Raw genomic sequence first — 18265 nt, forward strand, 5'->3', positions numbered from 1 at the left:
ATGTGCCATCAGAATGAGAGGCCTAACAGCTGATGAAAACTGCAATAATCCACGAATAATCTACACAACTTCAGTCCATCAATTAATATATTGTAAAGCCAAATTTTTCTCTTCCCCAAGTGGAAAAAGTCCATCTCCTGTTCTCCTCTTACATCAAAATCCACTCACGTATTTGTTTAGAACTGGTTTGGACCATTTTGGTTTGTAAAAGGTGCTTGATCTGTGCATATTTCTCTCTAAAGCATTAATGGGGCAAATGGCCAAAACTCTACCACATCGGTTTCCGGCCCATATTGTCGAGTCATAAGTACATCCAGACAAAAAGTAAGCATGTACTATACCTGCTGAGGTTGGCAGAAAGTCTGTCTTGCATTCAGCTGTAGCTGTTTTTTGATGTTCTCGCTCAAACACTGACACACTCTTGCTTTTTGCTCCAAGGAATTTGCTTCCAGACTCAGAAGACAATCGCATTTCTGATGAGACACAGAGAGAGAAACAGATGAATATTGATGTATGTAAATGTTTATGGGGTTCGGTCAAGTGAAGTAAAAAAAAAAAAAAGTTCACTGCAGAGAAGCTAGGAGAAAACAGATTGTGTTAAGAGAAAGAGAAAAGCTCTTACTTGTTTATGTGTCTTATTAACTTTTCAAGTGCTGCCAGAAGTGATTAGAGATATGGGTATGATCCATTGTGTTAATGAAAGCCGTCTTAAGAGCCCAACTGTGCACTTTATTGATTTATACACTTGTCACAGAAGGGTGTTGTCACTGTCTATACACAGAAAAATCACAAATGCTAACACATATATATACTAGAAAACTAAAAATTCTGAGCCAAAATCAATCACTCAATCAATCAATCTTTATATCTATTTCAGTTGTAAAGACATAAGTGATCTTAAAGATCATGTGATCACAGATCATGGATGAAGTTTAGCATGGATGACAGCATTTATGCCTCACTATCAGACAGAAAAGAAACAAAAGCACAGCTGCTGGTAGGAATCTGCTGTTATTGTGTGAGGAATGATGAAACGCAGTGGCTTCTCAGCCCAGCACTAAAATCAATATGTAATTCTGCTCGATCCATCATTTCGATTTAATAAAGTGTCCTGAGACCATCAGTCCCGATAAAGCTGCATATAGCCGGTGATGATGATGTCATTCTTGAGAGGCATTAAAAATTGTTACTGAAGAAAAAGTTTCCCCAAATGGAAATTTTGTCATAATTTTCATCGTAATATACTATGTAATTCCAGCTCTGTATTGTTTTCTTCATTTTCACAAAAGGAAATGTTAGGGAGAAGAATGTATTTGTTTGTTTCCTGTCCTCGTTTAATTAGTAGTTTATTCTGTTCCATGTGTGTTTTTTTTTGTTGTTAATTATCCTGGTATTTGAGTTCTGTCTGTGTTGTGGTATGTTGTCTGGTCTACTCGTTACCCCCGGTGTTTGATGTCTGTGTTTGCCTTGCCTTGTCCTGCCCTGCCGTGATGTCTCCATTAAAGACATATTATTTGAGTTACATCCTCGTCTCCGTGTTCCTTGTTCCTCCCTGCTGTGTGCACCGTGACAGAAGACCAGACCATACAGTAAGCGTTGTCCCTTCACCTCGTTTTGTTTTGTGCAGTTTTTCTAGTGTTTTTTTGTTCTTGGTTTTGCCCGCCTTTTGCGGGAGTTACGCCGCGGTCCGTGGGAAAAGCCCACCCACCGTCCGGGGCTCCCCCAAGTCATGCCGCCGTTCGTGGGAGTCAAGCCCGCCGGAGCGCCGCTAACTCAATGCCCGCCGGAGCGCCGCTGACTCAAGCCCGCCGGATAGCCTCTGACTCAAGCCCGCCGGATAGCCGCTGACTCAAGCCCGCCGGATAGCCACTGAGACAAGCCCGCCGGATCGCCGCTGAGACAAGCCCGCCGGATCGCCGCTGACTCATACCCGCCTGATCACCGCTGAGTCATGCCGGCCGGATCGCCGCTGACTCATACCCGCCGTTCGCGGGAGATTACGCCGCCGTTCGCGGCTCACCGACCCCGCCGTTCGCGGGGTATCACGCCGCCGTCCGCGGCTCACTGTCCCCGCCGTTCGCGGTAGATCACGCTGCCGTTCGCGGGGTATCACGCCGCCATCCGTGGCCCCTCTAGTTCGCTGTTTCGCGGGGAAGGCCAACCCATCCGCCGCGGTCACTAGGCTCATCGCCGGCTATGGCTTCCTCCAGCCCACCAGTCCCCGCCGTTGAGTGGTCAAGCCGGCCGGCTGCCGCCATATTGACCAGACAGTGACCAAGGTCTTTTAACATTTTCGAGTGTGTTTAGCCGGAGGGCTCCTGTTACCCCCGAGCTGCCCCTTGGAAAAAAATTTTGGGGGGGGGTAGAAGGGTTCCGGCTGGAGTGGCCGGGCCACGGCCACGAAGTCCACCTGCCATGGCCTCCTGAGCTCCCTGCTCCACCTCGGCCTTCGGCTGTATGTTCCGCCCTAGAGGGCCCCGTGTTGTGTTCCGGTCCGTGTCTGTCCTGAGGGGCCACCAGAGCGCCCACCCCCCCTCCCTGATGGAACTGTTTAGGCTCGGGACGAGCCTTTCGGGAGGGGGGAGTAATGTCAGACCTCTGTTGTGTGTGTCTTGTGTTCTCAAATCCGGCTATTCTGGGAACCCTGTCAGAACGGCGTAGTTCTTTACAGACCGCTCCCCAGACAACTGATTGGCAAGGCCGTGTTAACTTAGACCTGCTCTGAAGATTTCTCCGATTAAGCGATTGATGTAATAATGAATATAGCAGTCATCATAAACTCCCGACAGAAGCAGAGAATTAACGTTACTTTTGTTTTTGAAGAGAATGCGCTGATACCGATCTGCCTAAATGTGTCTATGTTCGCACGAATCATTCGTGATCCAGCCTCACCTACAGATTATGTGAGTATAAGGGTTTTTTATGAATCTTTGCAAATCGCCTTTCCAAATAATGTACTAGTTAGCCAGTTTCGCGGCTAAAGTAAACAGTACTGCTTGTCACCCCAGGGGCGGGGTCAGCAGAGTCATTAGCATTTAAAGCAACATGCACTAAAAAATGGCTTGCTGAAAACAGAACTGATTTTGACAGGTTTACTAAGGTGTTTTTGACACTACCATTGAGAAATTTTAACCAAAGTATGTTGTAGACTTTTAATTAAGACCCTAAAGAATCATATCAACTTGTGCAAAATGTGTATACGGTTGACCCCTTTAAAAGTTTTATTTTTTTTTTGGAAACTTGGTTTCAGTATTACTTTGAAGTCAGAAACATGATGGTGATCTGACATAATTTATTTTGGATTAATCTAAGAAACTGGTAGTTTTAACAGGGGTGTGTATTATATCTATCCTTCATGGAAATGTCAATCTCAGAATCTCAAATTTTACCCCAAAGTTTGTGCATGCTATATTTATGATTATTGGAATATGTGCTAGCACAAAACTCTGTTGGAACTGTATTCCAGTCTAATATAATTCTACTGGCTTCAGTTTAGATGCTGATTGTGTACACAGTAGACAGCAGACAGCAATGTAGCTCTTTAGGTTTTGTAAATTAAATTAAGTAACCTATGTCTTAGGGAGTATATTATGTAATAAGAATATTAGTATTTCCCAAAACTACAAACTTTCCAAGCCTATGGGATCAAATGCGGCAAAACAGTTTTCAAAGCATTTCAAGTGGAGCAGAGACGACTGCCACAGCACTACAGATGGCAACCATAAACCTGGCAAATTTGCTGACAAGGGCCACAGAATCCAATAACCACACACTTCCCTGAAAACACAACCTAAGAAAGAAAAAAAAAGAAATAAATACATAAAAACAGAGCCAGCTGTATTATATCAGTGCACTAAGGATGAGTGAACTGTAAAACGATGCTCAGGAGAATAGAGCTGTTTATTGAACTATGCTTATGGATGGATTACAGTCTCGGAACACAATGAATAATTAATGCTGTCAAACACTCATCTTACAAAGATTACATTTATGACCACCCATTAACTGACGCTGTAGAGTGGTGGATTGTTGCCTTTTACCACTAAGCAATCATGGCCTCATAATCTGCTACTTTCAGTAACAAAGTGTTTCATGTTGCGAATTGTTGAGTGTATGAGTGCTGAGTGCATTAGTGTTGGCTAAGCTACAAGCATTATTGAAATATTTCGGTGACACTTTATTTTAAAGGGGTGATTGCTCAGCTTTTTGTGAATGCTTGATTGTGTTTATGGTGTGCAGTGTAACGTGTTCATGCTTGTTTTTTATTATCAAATATTCTACCTTTATTCTACACCACTGTTTCCATTCTTGTCAAAATAATCAGTGAGTTCCCGGTTCTATGAAGCTCCTCCTTCAGAATTAGGCTCAGACTGGTTAGCTGGCCCAGTGTGTTGTGATTCGCTGACCACCTAGTGCCTGTTGTCTGGAAACCTCATGCCCCCTTACCATTATGAGTAGTTTCATGTTGCCGGGGGCAGGGTTTATGTAAACATCAGGGTTAGTGATGTCACAAACCCGAGAAGAAGCTTGTTGCAGTCCATACCAGCCTTTTTTGTAGTCCTTAAAGAGCAATTTCTTTAAAATAAAATTAGTGTCTTAAATGTGCAGACGTTGTTTATGCTCTAACAGCAACATTACACTCTAACTTGAGTTTAAAAAGTTAAATTATAATCAACCACCACTTTAAGGTCCAAGTCTCACAATTAACTAACTATTCATTAGGACTTTTGCCTTAATAAACTCCTAATTATTGTTTATTAATAGTTAGTAAGGTAGGGTAGGATTAAGGAATCTAAAATATGCTCATGCAGAATATGTGCTTTACAAGAATTAATGCTAATAAGCAACTAGTTAATAGTGAGAATTGGTACCTAAACTAAAGTGTTAACTACAGTATATTTCTCTATTAATTTTCTACATAATGCATAATAGTAATGACATCTACCAACAGGGTTAATTTCCAAAGCTTCCTCGATCACATAAGAGACTTCTTTATAAAATAATAAACAAAATGATTCCATTAACCTTAAAAAATTATTCCAAACTTTTAAGTGGTAGCATAAATAAAACCAGTAACACAGCATTTGGGCATGCTAGACATCTACATGTTTAAAAGAACTGATCTACTGTCACACTACTGAATGTCATGCAATGTAACAATATAATTTAGTTAGCTACACAGAGCAAAAAACAAAGAGAGAATTTTTTATATACTGTATCTGAAGCCACTGCACTCTCACTCTTCCTAAACTCCAACTCTGTCTTGTTTAAATCTAGGTTAGGGCTCCTAGGCCTGATGTTAAAATAACTGGACTGCTTGCTACCGTACATGTGGTGTGCTTGGCGATTGTGACCTGAGATGAGAGAAGCCCATCAAATCCATTTATTACACTAATGCTTCTGAGTATAGCACAGGGAACAGCAAAAAAGCACTGGAACATTTTTAACCCTTAAATTGTTTTTGAGTCCTGGGTAATAGATATTTTAGAGGCTGGAAGAAGGGATATTGAGAGAGCACAATTTAGTAGAAAAAAAACTTAAATGAAGGTCTGGGCAAATAGTCTTGACAAGTGACTTAGTACAAAAAATATCTGCCATCTTTTCACCATCTTTATCTGCATTATGCCATGAGAAGTCTGCTAACATTAAAGTAAATTTAATTTTTTTATATATGGGAGATTCACACTGTAAAATTAAAGAAAATAATAATAATGAATCCAAGTTAGTTTAATGCTCTTTGACAGTTTATTATTAATTATTAATTAAAGATTAATTTATTTTCATTTAATACCAGCTGCTTTTAAGGTAAACTAGATTAAGTAAAGAAACGGTACTCTGCCATGATGCAATGATTGTCCACACCCATGCCAGAAAATCAAAGAGATTTTCTAGTGTCTATAGATACAGCTAAAGTCCTTCCATCAGTGTCAGCTTATGGGGTTTCCAAGAATGAAAAAAAAAAACAGCAAACCACAAGATTTGAGGTCATTTGTAGGACCAAACAAGTTCAATTCTAAGGTTGTGTTGTTCAAAGTATAACCAATCACTAACTATGTCCAGTGCAAAAACAAAACCACTTCTGGTTAAGCAAGCATTTTATAATCAAACACGTATTAAATCAAGATTTTACAAATGCAAATAACCCACAATTAATATCAGTTTTCACACAGAAATGTCTCCCATTTCTGAACTGTAAACTCGGCTCGAGCCAAAACAACCTCCACATAGTCTCTGACCAGTCTACATTTTTCCAAGAAAAACACATCTTCAGCACATAAAAACCAACAGTATGCATCTTACCCTCTTCGGCAGATCCTCAGCCGTCAGCCTGGTCTGACGGGATCAACACAGTGGCTGTGTTTTACAGGTGAGTGGCCGCGTGCACACAGCACTCAGGACCGCGCAGCATCTGAGAGTCAGGGCGTGGGGAGGTGGCGCTGCCTGCTTGCACATATTTTCCAGGCCTTGAGAGGCAAATGACTAGGCCGGCTAATGTCAGCCCAGGAGTAAATGTGTTTCCATACAAACATCTGCAGTCGATGTGAGAGGAAATCCATTTTGATCTGATGATCTTTTGGATTATGTAATCCATGATAATCCATCCCATGAAAGACTGTTTTACTTTCACAGCCAGAGTTTATTTTAAATCTGATAATCTCAAATTTACAGGCCAAAGTAAATTCCCTTTTTTTTTTTTGTATCAGAACAGATCTGTTCAAACATCAGTAAAAAACATCTTGTACAAACTCTGAGACTGCCATTGATTGACAGAAGTAGTTTACAGACATGCACCCAAAGATGCCCTCGAAGGTTTAGATGTTTTAGAACATGCCGCAATTAGATTAATCACAAATGCCCTGTATAAAACTAATCACTGCCTCATCGCTGTACACTGGCCTTGAGTACAAACCAGGCATGAACTTCATTTGTATACAATATATTCATTTACAGAATTTTGGTATCTTCAAAATGCTTTGCAATATCAACCTGTAACATATCATACTAGATCGTTTTAAAGTATTCTTCTCCATGTCCTCAGAAAAAAATGTGGTAACATTTATATAGGGACCAGTTCTCACTATTTGTCACGAGTCCGGGTCCTGCACTTCTCCCTGGCGCCACAGGAGGCCGCCATCTCCCGTTCTCCCGGACTCCTCTCCCATATAACACACACCTGCCGCATCATCACACTCAGTACACCCACAGCTGTTCCCCATTAGCCACTGACTATTTAGTCTCCCCTCTCCCACCACTCTGGTGTGGGTTCATTACTTGTCTTGCCATTTTGTGATCTGTCGTGCTTAAGTGTTTGTTGTGCCGTGTTGGCCTTTGTTTGTTTCATTAAAAGCCTTACCTGCATTTGGACCCTGACCTCGTCTTTCCACGCCATTCCTGGGGGCGTACCGTGACAGAATGAACCCACCACACATGGGTCCAGCAGGGAGGCTCCTCAACATTCGCCAGGGAGTCCGGAGCACGGAGGAGTACGCCAGGGAGTTTTTCGATTTGGCTCGGCGATCGGAGAGGGAGAAGACCTGTCTTATGGTCTTTTTCAGGGGTGGCCTAGCCGAGCCCTTCAAGTCCCTGACGCCATTCTGGGACCCTGAGGAGTCGCTGGAGGAGTACATCAACCTGGTTCTATGGATGAGCGGCTCAACCTTCAGGGTGGAGTTAGCGGCGGTGCCCGCTCACAAGGCTTCCGAGACAGCTGTGATCACTCACGTTCCTCCTGAGAGCGCGGCGTTCGCTCACGAAGCTCCCGAGACAGCTGTGCTCACTCACGTTCCTCCCGAGACAGCTGTGCTCACTCACGTTCCTCCCGAGACAGCTGTGCTCACTCACGTTCCTCCCGAGACAGCTGTGCTCACTCACGTTCCTCCCGAGACAGCTGTGCTCACTCACGTTCCTCCCGAGACAGCTGTGCTCACTCACGTTCCTCCCGAGACAGCTGTGCTCACTCACGTTCCTCCCGAGACAGCTGTGATCACTCACGTTCCTCCTGAGAGCGCGGCGTTCGCTCACGAAGCTCCCGAGACAGCTGTGCTCACTCACGTTCCTCCTGAGAGCGCGGCGTTCGCTCACGAAGCTCCCGAGACAGCTGTGGTCGCTCACGAAGCTCCCGAGACAGCTGTGGTCGCTCACGAAGCTCCCGAGACAGCTGTGGTCGCTCACGAAGCTCCCGAGACAGCTGTGGTCGCTCACGAAGCTCCCGAGACAGCTGTGCTCGCTCACGAAGCTCCCGAGACAGCTGTGCTCACTCACGAAGCTCCCGAGACAGCTGTGCTCACTCACGAAGCTCCCGAGACAGCTGTGCTCACTCTCGAAGCTCCCGAGACAGCTGTGATCACTCACGTTCCTCCTGAGAGCGCGGCGTTCGCTCACGAAGCTCCCGAGACAGCTGTGGTCACTCACGTTCCTCCTGAGAGCGCGGCGTTCGCTCACGAAGCTCCCGAGACAGCTGTGCTCACTCACGAAGCTCCCGAGACAGCTGTGCTCACTCACGAAGCTCCCGAGACAGCTGTGCTCACTCACGTTCCTCCTGAGAGCGCGGCGTTCGCTCACGAAGCTCCTGAGACAGCTGTGATCACTCACGTTCCTCCTGAGAGCGCGGCGTTCGCTCACGAAGCTCCCGAGACAGTGGTGCTCACTCACGAAGCTCCCGAGGTGGCAATGCCCGCTCTCAAGGCTTCCGAAGCGGCGGTACCCGCTCACAGCACTCCCGAGGCGGCGGTGCCTGCCTGGTTTGTCCCACCCTGGCCGTTCGCTGGGGTTCCTGTTCGGCTGGAGTCTCCCTGGTCCAACCCTCCGAATCCGCCCCGGTCTCCTGCTTGGTCTCTGTCTCCAGGCCCTCTGCCTTCACATGGACCTGGCCCGCCATCCCTCCCCCTGCTTCACCATCCCCTGGTTCCACCTCCCTCCAGACTTTTGCGCTTGGTGGAACGTCTGGAAGCCGTTCCTTTAGGGAGGGGTAGTGTCACGAGTCCGGGTCCTGCACTTCTCCCTGGCGCCACAGGAGGCCGCCATCTCCCGTTCTCCCGGACTCCTCTCCCATATAACACACACCTGCCGCATCATCACACTCAGTACACCCACAGCTGTTCCCCATTAGCCACTGACTATTTAGTCTCCCCTCTCCCACCACTCTGGTGTGGGTTCATTACTTGTCTTGCCATTTTGTGATCTGTCGTGCTTAAGTGTTTGTTGTGCCGTGTTGGCCTTTGTTTGTTTCATTAAAAGCCTTACCTGCATTTGGACCCTGACCTCGTCTTTCCACGCCATTCCTGGGGGCGTACCGTGACACTATTAACTAGTTGCTTATTAGCATGTCTTTTATTAACATATTGACTGTTTATTAGTACTTATAAAGCACATTTCCTGCATGACCATACTCTACATCCCCAATCCTACCAATACCTAAACTTAACAATTACCTTACTATTAATAAGCAGCAAAGTAGGAGTTTATCCTATTTAGGCAAAAGTTAATGATTTGTTAATAGCGAGAACTGGACCTTAAGTGTGACAAAAAATGCTTATGGACATGCCTATTTTACTGTTGACTCTCCTCACTACTGGAATAATTTGCAGAAATTAAATTTGTCAGAATTAGTCCTGTCGGGCTGTTTTTGTAAATAAGAAAAAAAAAATCTTAATTGACTTGTCTGGTTAAAAAAAATAGTAAAACAAACAAATAATTAACATTTCTGAATTCTAAAACATATGAAAGTACATCTGATTTAAATTAAAGACTTGCTTCAGTAGCTTGAAACAAAATTAAATTCTACCCCATTCTGCAAAGCATGTGTCATATTGTATTATGTAGATCAGGAAATATGTAATGTTCCAGTCATCAATTTGACTACTAGCTGCAGCTGTTAAACCACTGTAGCTAGGTAACAACTAAAGAGGACACCAGTTTCACTGTGGTATTATAAGGTGCATGCACTCAGTAATTATTTTCATGTTGAGCTGGCTGATTTGCCACTTATATTTGAGATTGTTTTAGCAAACAAAACCATGAGTGTTCCATGACCAGAGGCCATAGCGGGAAGGTACAGTCTCTGCTCAAAGAACAGGATGCAACTTTTAGATCTGGCAACATGTAATGTCAGGAGAGAACTGAAAAAGGGCATCAGTGAGGCAAAGCATAAGCATAAATTTAAGGCCACTTTGAAAATAATAATATGGAAGGGGATAAAAGCCTTTACTGACTATAAGGACTGACCTGTCCTCTACAAACAGAGGTGGGTAGTAACGAGTTACATTTACTTCGTTACATTTACTTGAGTACATTTTTTGGGTAACTAATACTTTTAGAGTATATTTTAAAATGGGTACTTTTACTCTTACTCAAGTATATTTTTAGAGAAAAAACTGTACTTTTGCTTCGTTACTGTGGGCGACTCTCCTCTCGTTACTGTATCTTAATGCAATACAAGTTAAAAATGCTTCAGTTTATACCAAACGCGCCGTCTACTTTTCTCTGGGCAATGAACGATGCCCATTCGCGAATGATTCATTCTTTTGAGTCAATTCTGTTTAAAGGCTTGATCAAACCAGTTGGCAAACCAGTGAATCGGTTCGCGAATCAGTTTGAATGATTCGTTCAGTTCCCTGCCGCACGCGCTGAGTCTCTGAAGCGGTTCTCACTCAGATAACAGAGAGTTTAAGAACATCAAGAGCGCTGAAGACGTGGCTTTGGATCTACAGTCAGTTGAAAGTTGTATAATTTATACATTAAATAAGCTGTCACAGAGTATGAAATGAACACCCGCGGAACCCGCGTTAGCTCTGCGCAGCGGCGCGCGGCCTGTTCTAGACACAATTAATATTCATATTTTTACAGTATTTACGCTTGCAAAAATATAGTCTACATTTACATTTTGCAGAACAGAAGATCCGTCAATATGCATTTGTTTCGTTATGTTCAGAGCAGTCATGTGATTTCAGAGGTTATAGGATAATACATAATTAATTTACTTTAAAATATAATTTAATTCAGTGATGCCAATCAGAATTTTCATCAGCTGTTACTCCAGTTTTCGGAGTCATATGATCCTTCAGAAATCATTATAATATATCGATTTATTACCAGTGTTGGAAACAGTTTTGCTGCTTAATATTTTTGGAACCTGTGACATTTTGTTCAGTATTCTTTGATGAATAGAAAGCTAAAACGAGCAGCACTGATAATAAATCAACATGATTTCTGAAGGATTATGTGAATCTGAAGACTGGGGTAAAGGCTGATGAAAATTCTGATTTGCATCACTGAAATAAATTACATAAAAAAAAATATATATATATATATATATTGAACGGCTGTGTGTGTGTGTGTGTGTATGCACATACACATTACATAAATGTAATCTATACATCTAAATAAAAATAGACTATATTTAGTACCTATATGATCCAAAGTAACTAGTAACTAACTACTTGAGTAGTTTTTTTATCCGATACTTTTTTACTCTTACTCAAGTAACTATTCAGACTATTACTTTTACTTGAGTAAATATTTCTAGAAGTACTTTTACTTTTACTTGAGTACAGTTTTTGGCTACTCTACCCACCTCTGTCTAGAAATTAGTATTGAGACTTTTATCCTTTACTTTTATGATTCATTTGTTTGCTTGTTTGTTTTTTGGATAAGATGTAAGATGTGCTGTGTAATATAGTAAATTATGTGATTGCTAGCAGATTGCATGTAAAGGACCTATCGGACCACGTCATCTTGTGCAGTGCTCCTCAACTAGTTGCTGGTCAAAGTTAGCTGGTGTCCATTAAAAAATATTAACAGATACTGCTTTTTAATTTTAATAATGTATGCATGTTAACTAATGTAGTTAACAAATGGAACCTTGTTGTAAAGTTTTACCATTTATTCCAATCAATGATAAATGTTTTAAGTGATCATCTTCATTAAGTGTGAACAGCAACATGCAAAGATATAAATTGTTTGTCACCAGTAGCACATTCTTCAAGATACATGCCGTTTTGTTTAATAACAGACTACACAAGGAAGACAGGAATGAGTGAAAAACATACAGACACATAAGATATTCCTCTATAGTTCTTGTGGTCTTGCTCTGGCCAGTGACATCTCCTGCTACTACTATGAGCGAGCATGGAGACATGGGAGTAAGAAGAATCAAATTAAAGTCTTGCATTATGTTACTCAGGAATGGAGCCTGCTAGTATCCATCACACAACACAACCGATGCCCGCTCCTGATCGATCAAATAGATCTGTGGTTTTTAACCCTGTTCCTGGAATTTATGATCATTGACGAGCTAGTAATTACATCAATAGCAATCGTGGACAATCAGTGGAAGTATCTGCTATTGTTTTTAGAGATGTGTGATTAGAAGTGTAAATGTAAGGGCGTCACATATTACAAAAGGAAATACTTGCATTGCATTGATTCTGTTTGCAGTTGTATTAAAGATTTGATTATCATGCAAATTAGATTTAGTTTATAGATGCATTGTATGTAATGAGAAAACCCGTTTATGGTCATTTTACACACATTTTGCAGAAAGAAAAAGGTATATGGAATCATTCTGTTATTACATAGTTGAGAATCATCTTTATACAAAGTTTGGTTAAAAACTAAAACTTAAATTAAAAATGTATTGGTGATTTAAAAAAAATCAATTGTTTTTGCATTTGTATGTTCATTCATGTCTAACGAGGACATAGCATAACTTATGAATGAAATATCTTTTTTTTTTTTTTTTTTACATTATTCTAAATGCTCTAAAAAATGTAAAGACATGAAAAAAAATTATTTTTTTTCCTAAAACTTTTTTCTCGGGTCTTAAGTGTTAGATCATTTTTGAGCAATGTGTTTAAACAAAATTCTCTACACACTGTAAATATGAGGTCACACTTTATATATGATGCCATTAGTATTTATGTGTAAAATTTGGCTCTAGCACACACACACACACACACGTTTGTGTCTGTGAATTGTGGGGAATTTCCATAGACTTGTATTACTTTTATACTGACCAAACAATATTTTCTATCCCCAAACCCAATCCTACCCCTAAACCTACCCCTTACGGAAAACCTGTTTGCATTGTTACACTTTCAGATAAACATCATTTACTATTTTTAATAATTTTTTTCCCTCGTGGGGACTGCAGGCCGGTCCCCACAATGTCAAAAAAAATTGAGGTTTTACTGTCCTTGTGGGGACATTTGGGGACACACACATACGCACACATACGCGCACACATACACATTTGAACACAATTTTACAAACTGTTTTAATTTATGACACATTAACACAGCCAACAAATTAATTGGTTATAGAAGTTACACCAAAACACTGACTGTGTGTTTTACTTACATTTGCAACCCAGGCTCTCCAAAATTATATTTTGTTGCTCCCTGCACATTTCACAGAACATTCTAAGTGAAATATCCAGTAAGTGCTCCGTTTTATTGGGAACAAATAAAATGTCAAGTTTTATTACCTTGGTTGCTGTAGCTGTTGCTGCAGTTTGTAAATTAAATGTCTGGTGAGTGGCACTAAAAGTTTAATGCTTGTTAAAAATAGTATAGCACCTATGCTAAACCCAAACCTAAATCTAACAGATAGTGTTAACAAAAGCAAATGTTAGGGGAAAAAAAATGCATTTCCTAAAGCAACCATGAAATTTTAGCAAGTTGTCCAGCTTTTTTATCATGACATGTTTCACCTGTGCCCGAGCACTTCACTTCACAAGTACAATGTTGTGCCAGGTGAACTACCAAACAAGTTTACATATGGTGCTGGGGAGGCTCCAGGAAGTGTTTGAAAAACACTCATGTAAACTAATAGTGGTAGTAGTTAGTAGTAGTAATAGTAGTAGTAGCAGCAGCAAAACTCTCACAAAACTTTGTTTAAAAATAAAATTCATATTCAAACATTAAAAAGACCAAAAAAAGAGGTGTAAACCTATTATGGCACATCACTTAAAACAAAAAAAGTGATGAAACCTCATTCATAGACATAAGTGTAACTCACCTCGGTCATGTGGATCAAGTAAAATCGCAGATCTTCACTGTGATCTGAGGAAACAAACATAGGTCATAATATTATTTTAAAAATGCAACAGAGTTAGCTTTATAACATGCTAGACATACTAGAAAATGAAGGGAGTTGTTCAGCTTCAGAGCTAAACTCTGCAGGACAGTGGACCTCTAGGGCTAAATTTGAAGACCCCTGTCGTGTTTACTCCTAAGGGAAGTGCACTAAAGTGATTACTCTGAAGGGAGTGTCCCATTCTGTATGTGGCACCTACACAATCCTAATAACAATATCCTAATAACATTCATGTTTAAAATTGTTAAGTGTGTTGTAGCAGGTCCTCTTTGTTTCTTTAATTCACATTTGACAGTTTGTATACGGTCTCTTCATGTGATAAAATGAATAATAATAATAACAATAATAATAATAATAATCACTCTGCCAATATGTAACTGTAATGGACATTCTTTTTTTTTTCTTTTTTTTCCTTTTTCCTGTTTCCTGTGTTTTTTGGTTCCTGTTTGCTATTTGTTAACATGGTTATTTATTAGTTGATTAATTAGCACACTTAATTGTCCTTTTGATCATCATCATTGTGTATTTAAGTTCCTCTTGGTTTTCTGTTCATGGTTGGTTGTTGCTTGTGTTAAGTGTACACAGTTATGCATATGGACTTTGCTAATTAAAATTACCTTGGCTTCTCATCAATGGATGAGAAGACTTTAAAATCTCTGTACTAGATCGCTGCCAACTATCAACATCCAGTAGACCTCCCAGACACCCAAGAACTTTGCTGGAGGGAGGTCGTCATCAGGTATCTGGAGAGTGTCTACCCCAACCTATCCACGACCCCACAATCCACCAGAGTCAGACATTTCCTCAGCTCCGCTGGCTGCCTTCAGCCTCTCAGTACCAATATCAGCCGTGCCATGCAGTTCTGATCCACTGTGGGGTTCTGGTTCCCAGCTCCGCCCTGGAGAGTCGACCTGTGGTCTCTGCTTCGATCCTCTGAGCCCATAACTCCACCTCGGCCCATCAACCAGTTGGCTCTGCTTTGGCTTCACGGTCCCTCTGCTCCACCTGGGACTGTCATCCTTATGCTTCCTCCAGGCGCCCTCGTCTCACAGGCTACACCTTAGTCAGTCATCACTCTGCCATCACCATGGGCTTCCAGGTCTTCAGCTATGTCTCATCCCCTATGACTACTCCACCCCTATGGCTCTGTTGGGTTCCTCTTCCCCTCAAGCTCCACCTCTGTCCTCACTTGGACCATCGTAGCTGCAGTCCTCCAGCTCCCAGGTTCCGCCTTGGGCACTTGTCATTGTGGCTCCACCTCAGTTTACATTTACATTTATTCATGTAGCTTTATCCAAAGCGACTTACAATTGCTATATATATCAGAGGCCGCACGCCTCTGGAGCAACTAGGGGTTAAGTGTCTTGCTCAGGGACACATTGGTGTCTCACAGTGGATTCGAACCCGGGTCTCTCACACCAAAGGCATGTGTCTTATCCACTGCGCCATCACCACCCCCAGATCCTCGTCACTGCTTGGTCTCTCTGGCTCTGCAGCTCCACCTGGGTCTCCACTTCCTACGACTCCATCTCCATCGCTCATCCCCGTGGTGTCATCAAGATCTACTCCACCGTGGCTCCTCGCTCCCTTGACTCCACCATGGACCTCTGTTTGGTTGCGCTCTGTGTCAACACATCCTGGCCACATCTTCCATCATCTCCATGAGGTCTGCTACCTCCATCTTCTCCTTCTTGGTCTCTTCTGTCTGCTATCACCAGCCCTACGCCTGCTCCTTTCACCATCTTTTCACCTGTTACTCTCACCATCCCTTCCCCATCCCCTCGTTCACCTCCCAAATCACTTATTTCTTAGCAAAATGGTGTGAAGTTGCACCTTTCCTTTGCCTGTTTCCTGTGTTCCTTGGTTCCTGTTTGTCATTTGTTCCATGGTTATTCATTAATTGATTAATTAGCGCACCTGATTGCCCTCTATATCATCATCACTGTGTATCTGAGTTCCCCTTGGTTTTCTGTTTATGATCGGTTACTGATTGTGTTGAGTGTATATGGTTACATGTATGGACTTTGCGAATTAAAATGACCTTCTTTTTGGAAATTTTGTCCCTTCATCTTTGAAATTTGCTTTAATATGTGACAGTACCTCAATACAATTTAGATTTTTTTGTAATCAAAGTTTTCTTCTGAAGAACTACTGCTTGAATTGACTGTTATATATCAGCATAAATGAGCACACACTGATGTAGAAAATTTCTCAAAATCACCTGTCACTCTTTAGAAATAATACTTTCTGCGGGATCCTGTAATTTAAGATATTAAATCGCCTTCCTATTCAATGCTGACAATAATAGTTCCACACATAATTCATAATGCCATATAATAAGTTATAAATTTACAATCCGAATTCTGAAATGTTGGGACGTCTTTTAAATAAAATGAAAACTAAAAGACTTTCAAATCACATGAGCCAATATTTTATTCACAATAGAACATAGATAACATAACAAATGTTTAAACTGAGAAATTTTACACTTTTATCCACTAAATGAGCTCGTTTAAAATTTGATGCCTGCTACAGGTCTCAAAAAAGTTGGCACGGGGGCAACAATGTGCTGAAAAAGCAATACATTTTGAAAAGATTCAGCTGGGAGAACATCTAGCAACTAATTAACCCTCTGGGGCTGGCTGTATCGCCGGCGATACCAGCTCGGATTTTTTAAAATCAGTGCAAAATACACAAAAAATACTCTGGTCTAGATTTTGGTCACACAAATAAGTGTTATACATCAATCGAAACTGTTAAGTGTCTTTTTTTGTGTGTGTACACTCACGATTACAAAAAAACTTTGTGGTTTTGGGTAAAAAAAAGAAAAACAACAGGGTGCGCTCTCTGTCTTCATCTCCGCGATCTGTTTTTAGTAACGCATCACTAAAATGAAGTGTAACTCAGCAAATACTCAACACAGAAACATGGGAGTTATCTCTATAGAAAACAAACGTTCTGTGATAAAGTAATCCGTATGAAACAAACACGATGTTCAGTCTGTCCAGTCTAACTCATTATTTTTAATGCGATCCCGCCCCCTCGTGTTCACATGTAAATAACCACATGAGCCGTGCGCTCATGAAGATGCCCAACATAAACAAAGAGTCAGGAGTGAAGAGGTCATTGCTGCTACTGTTCGTTACTGGAAGAAGACGCGCTGAGTAAAGGCTGGATTTCCCTCAAAATAAAAGCAAGAGTTCGATCTGATGAGTAAGTAATGCTTCTTTTTTGCATTAGTTAGCGTATTATTATTGCGTATTATCTTGAACACGTTTAGTTGGGTATTTGCAAAACGACAACATGATGAATGCTACCATCTAAGAATGTTTAGAAGAATGTTTAATGTTCACAAATAGATTTAATATTGTGCTAAACAATAACAATTAGATTCTCAGATATAAAATATCACTTTTTTATAGTACAAAGTACATCCTTTTGTAGTTCACAGCATATGTGAGTCTATTGCTGCCGAATCATAAGAGCTATTATAAAATCATACATATTAGGCTATATGACTACAAAATCATAGTTGTTTTTTTTCCCAAACTGTAATTCCAGACTACAATGTTTGAAATTGATGGACAATTCAAACACAAATTCATTGTATTTAAATTTCTTTCGACGTGATGTTTTCATGCTCCATATAAAACAACAAAAGTAATATGAGAGTACATTGTAACATGATGAATGCTACGAGTCTAAGTATGTTTAGAACATGTTTATTATTAATAGCCTACTCTGTTAAAAAATAGATTTTAATAACGTACTAAACAATAATAATTAGTTTCTCAGATATAAAAGGTCTTTTTTTGTTTACGATAGTACAAAGTATGCGTGAGTCTATAAAACCTATATATATAGATGCTCCTGATGTTAACATGCTCACAAATGTTTTTGGTTGGTTGTATTTTATTGAATCAGGTACCTGAACCACAGACGAATCCTGATGACTTTCTTCTGATGTTGGTACAGTGCTCTCAGAGGAACACAGTTTGATGTTCAACTACACTGATATTCTATGGTAAAACAAGATCCTTGACTACTGATGTTTTTTTTTTGTTTTTTTTTCTTCAATCCATGGACATAGTAAATATCAGGTACTTGTTTCACTTTTTGAACAGAATCTGTTGCAGGAATGAGTTAAAGTCTGTTCACATCTCTGTGGTTA

At 40.9% G+C, this 18265-nt stretch overlaps 1 protein-coding gene across 1 annotated transcript in view; it reads right to left on the minus strand.

Annotated features, from left to right (window-relative positions):
* Positions 1–18265, minus strand: part of LOC306871947 (regulator of G-protein signaling 3-like) — a 137318-nt gene that overhangs the window by 88390 nt on the left and 30663 nt on the right. Inside the window, exons 6-7 of the mRNA XM_079420225.1 lie at positions 14017–14060; positions 342–473 (exon numbers count right to left, since the gene is read on the minus strand). Of these exons, the coding sequence (XP_079276351.1) occupies positions 342–473; positions 14017–14060 (176 nt within the window). The remainder of the gene's footprint in view (positions 1–341; positions 474–14016; positions 14061–18265) is intronic.

Source organism: Barbus barbus, assembly GCF_936440315.1.
Source record: "Barbus barbus genome assembly, chromosome: 6".
Taxonomy (NCBI): domain Eukaryota; kingdom Metazoa; phylum Chordata; class Actinopteri; order Cypriniformes; family Cyprinidae; genus Barbus; species Barbus barbus.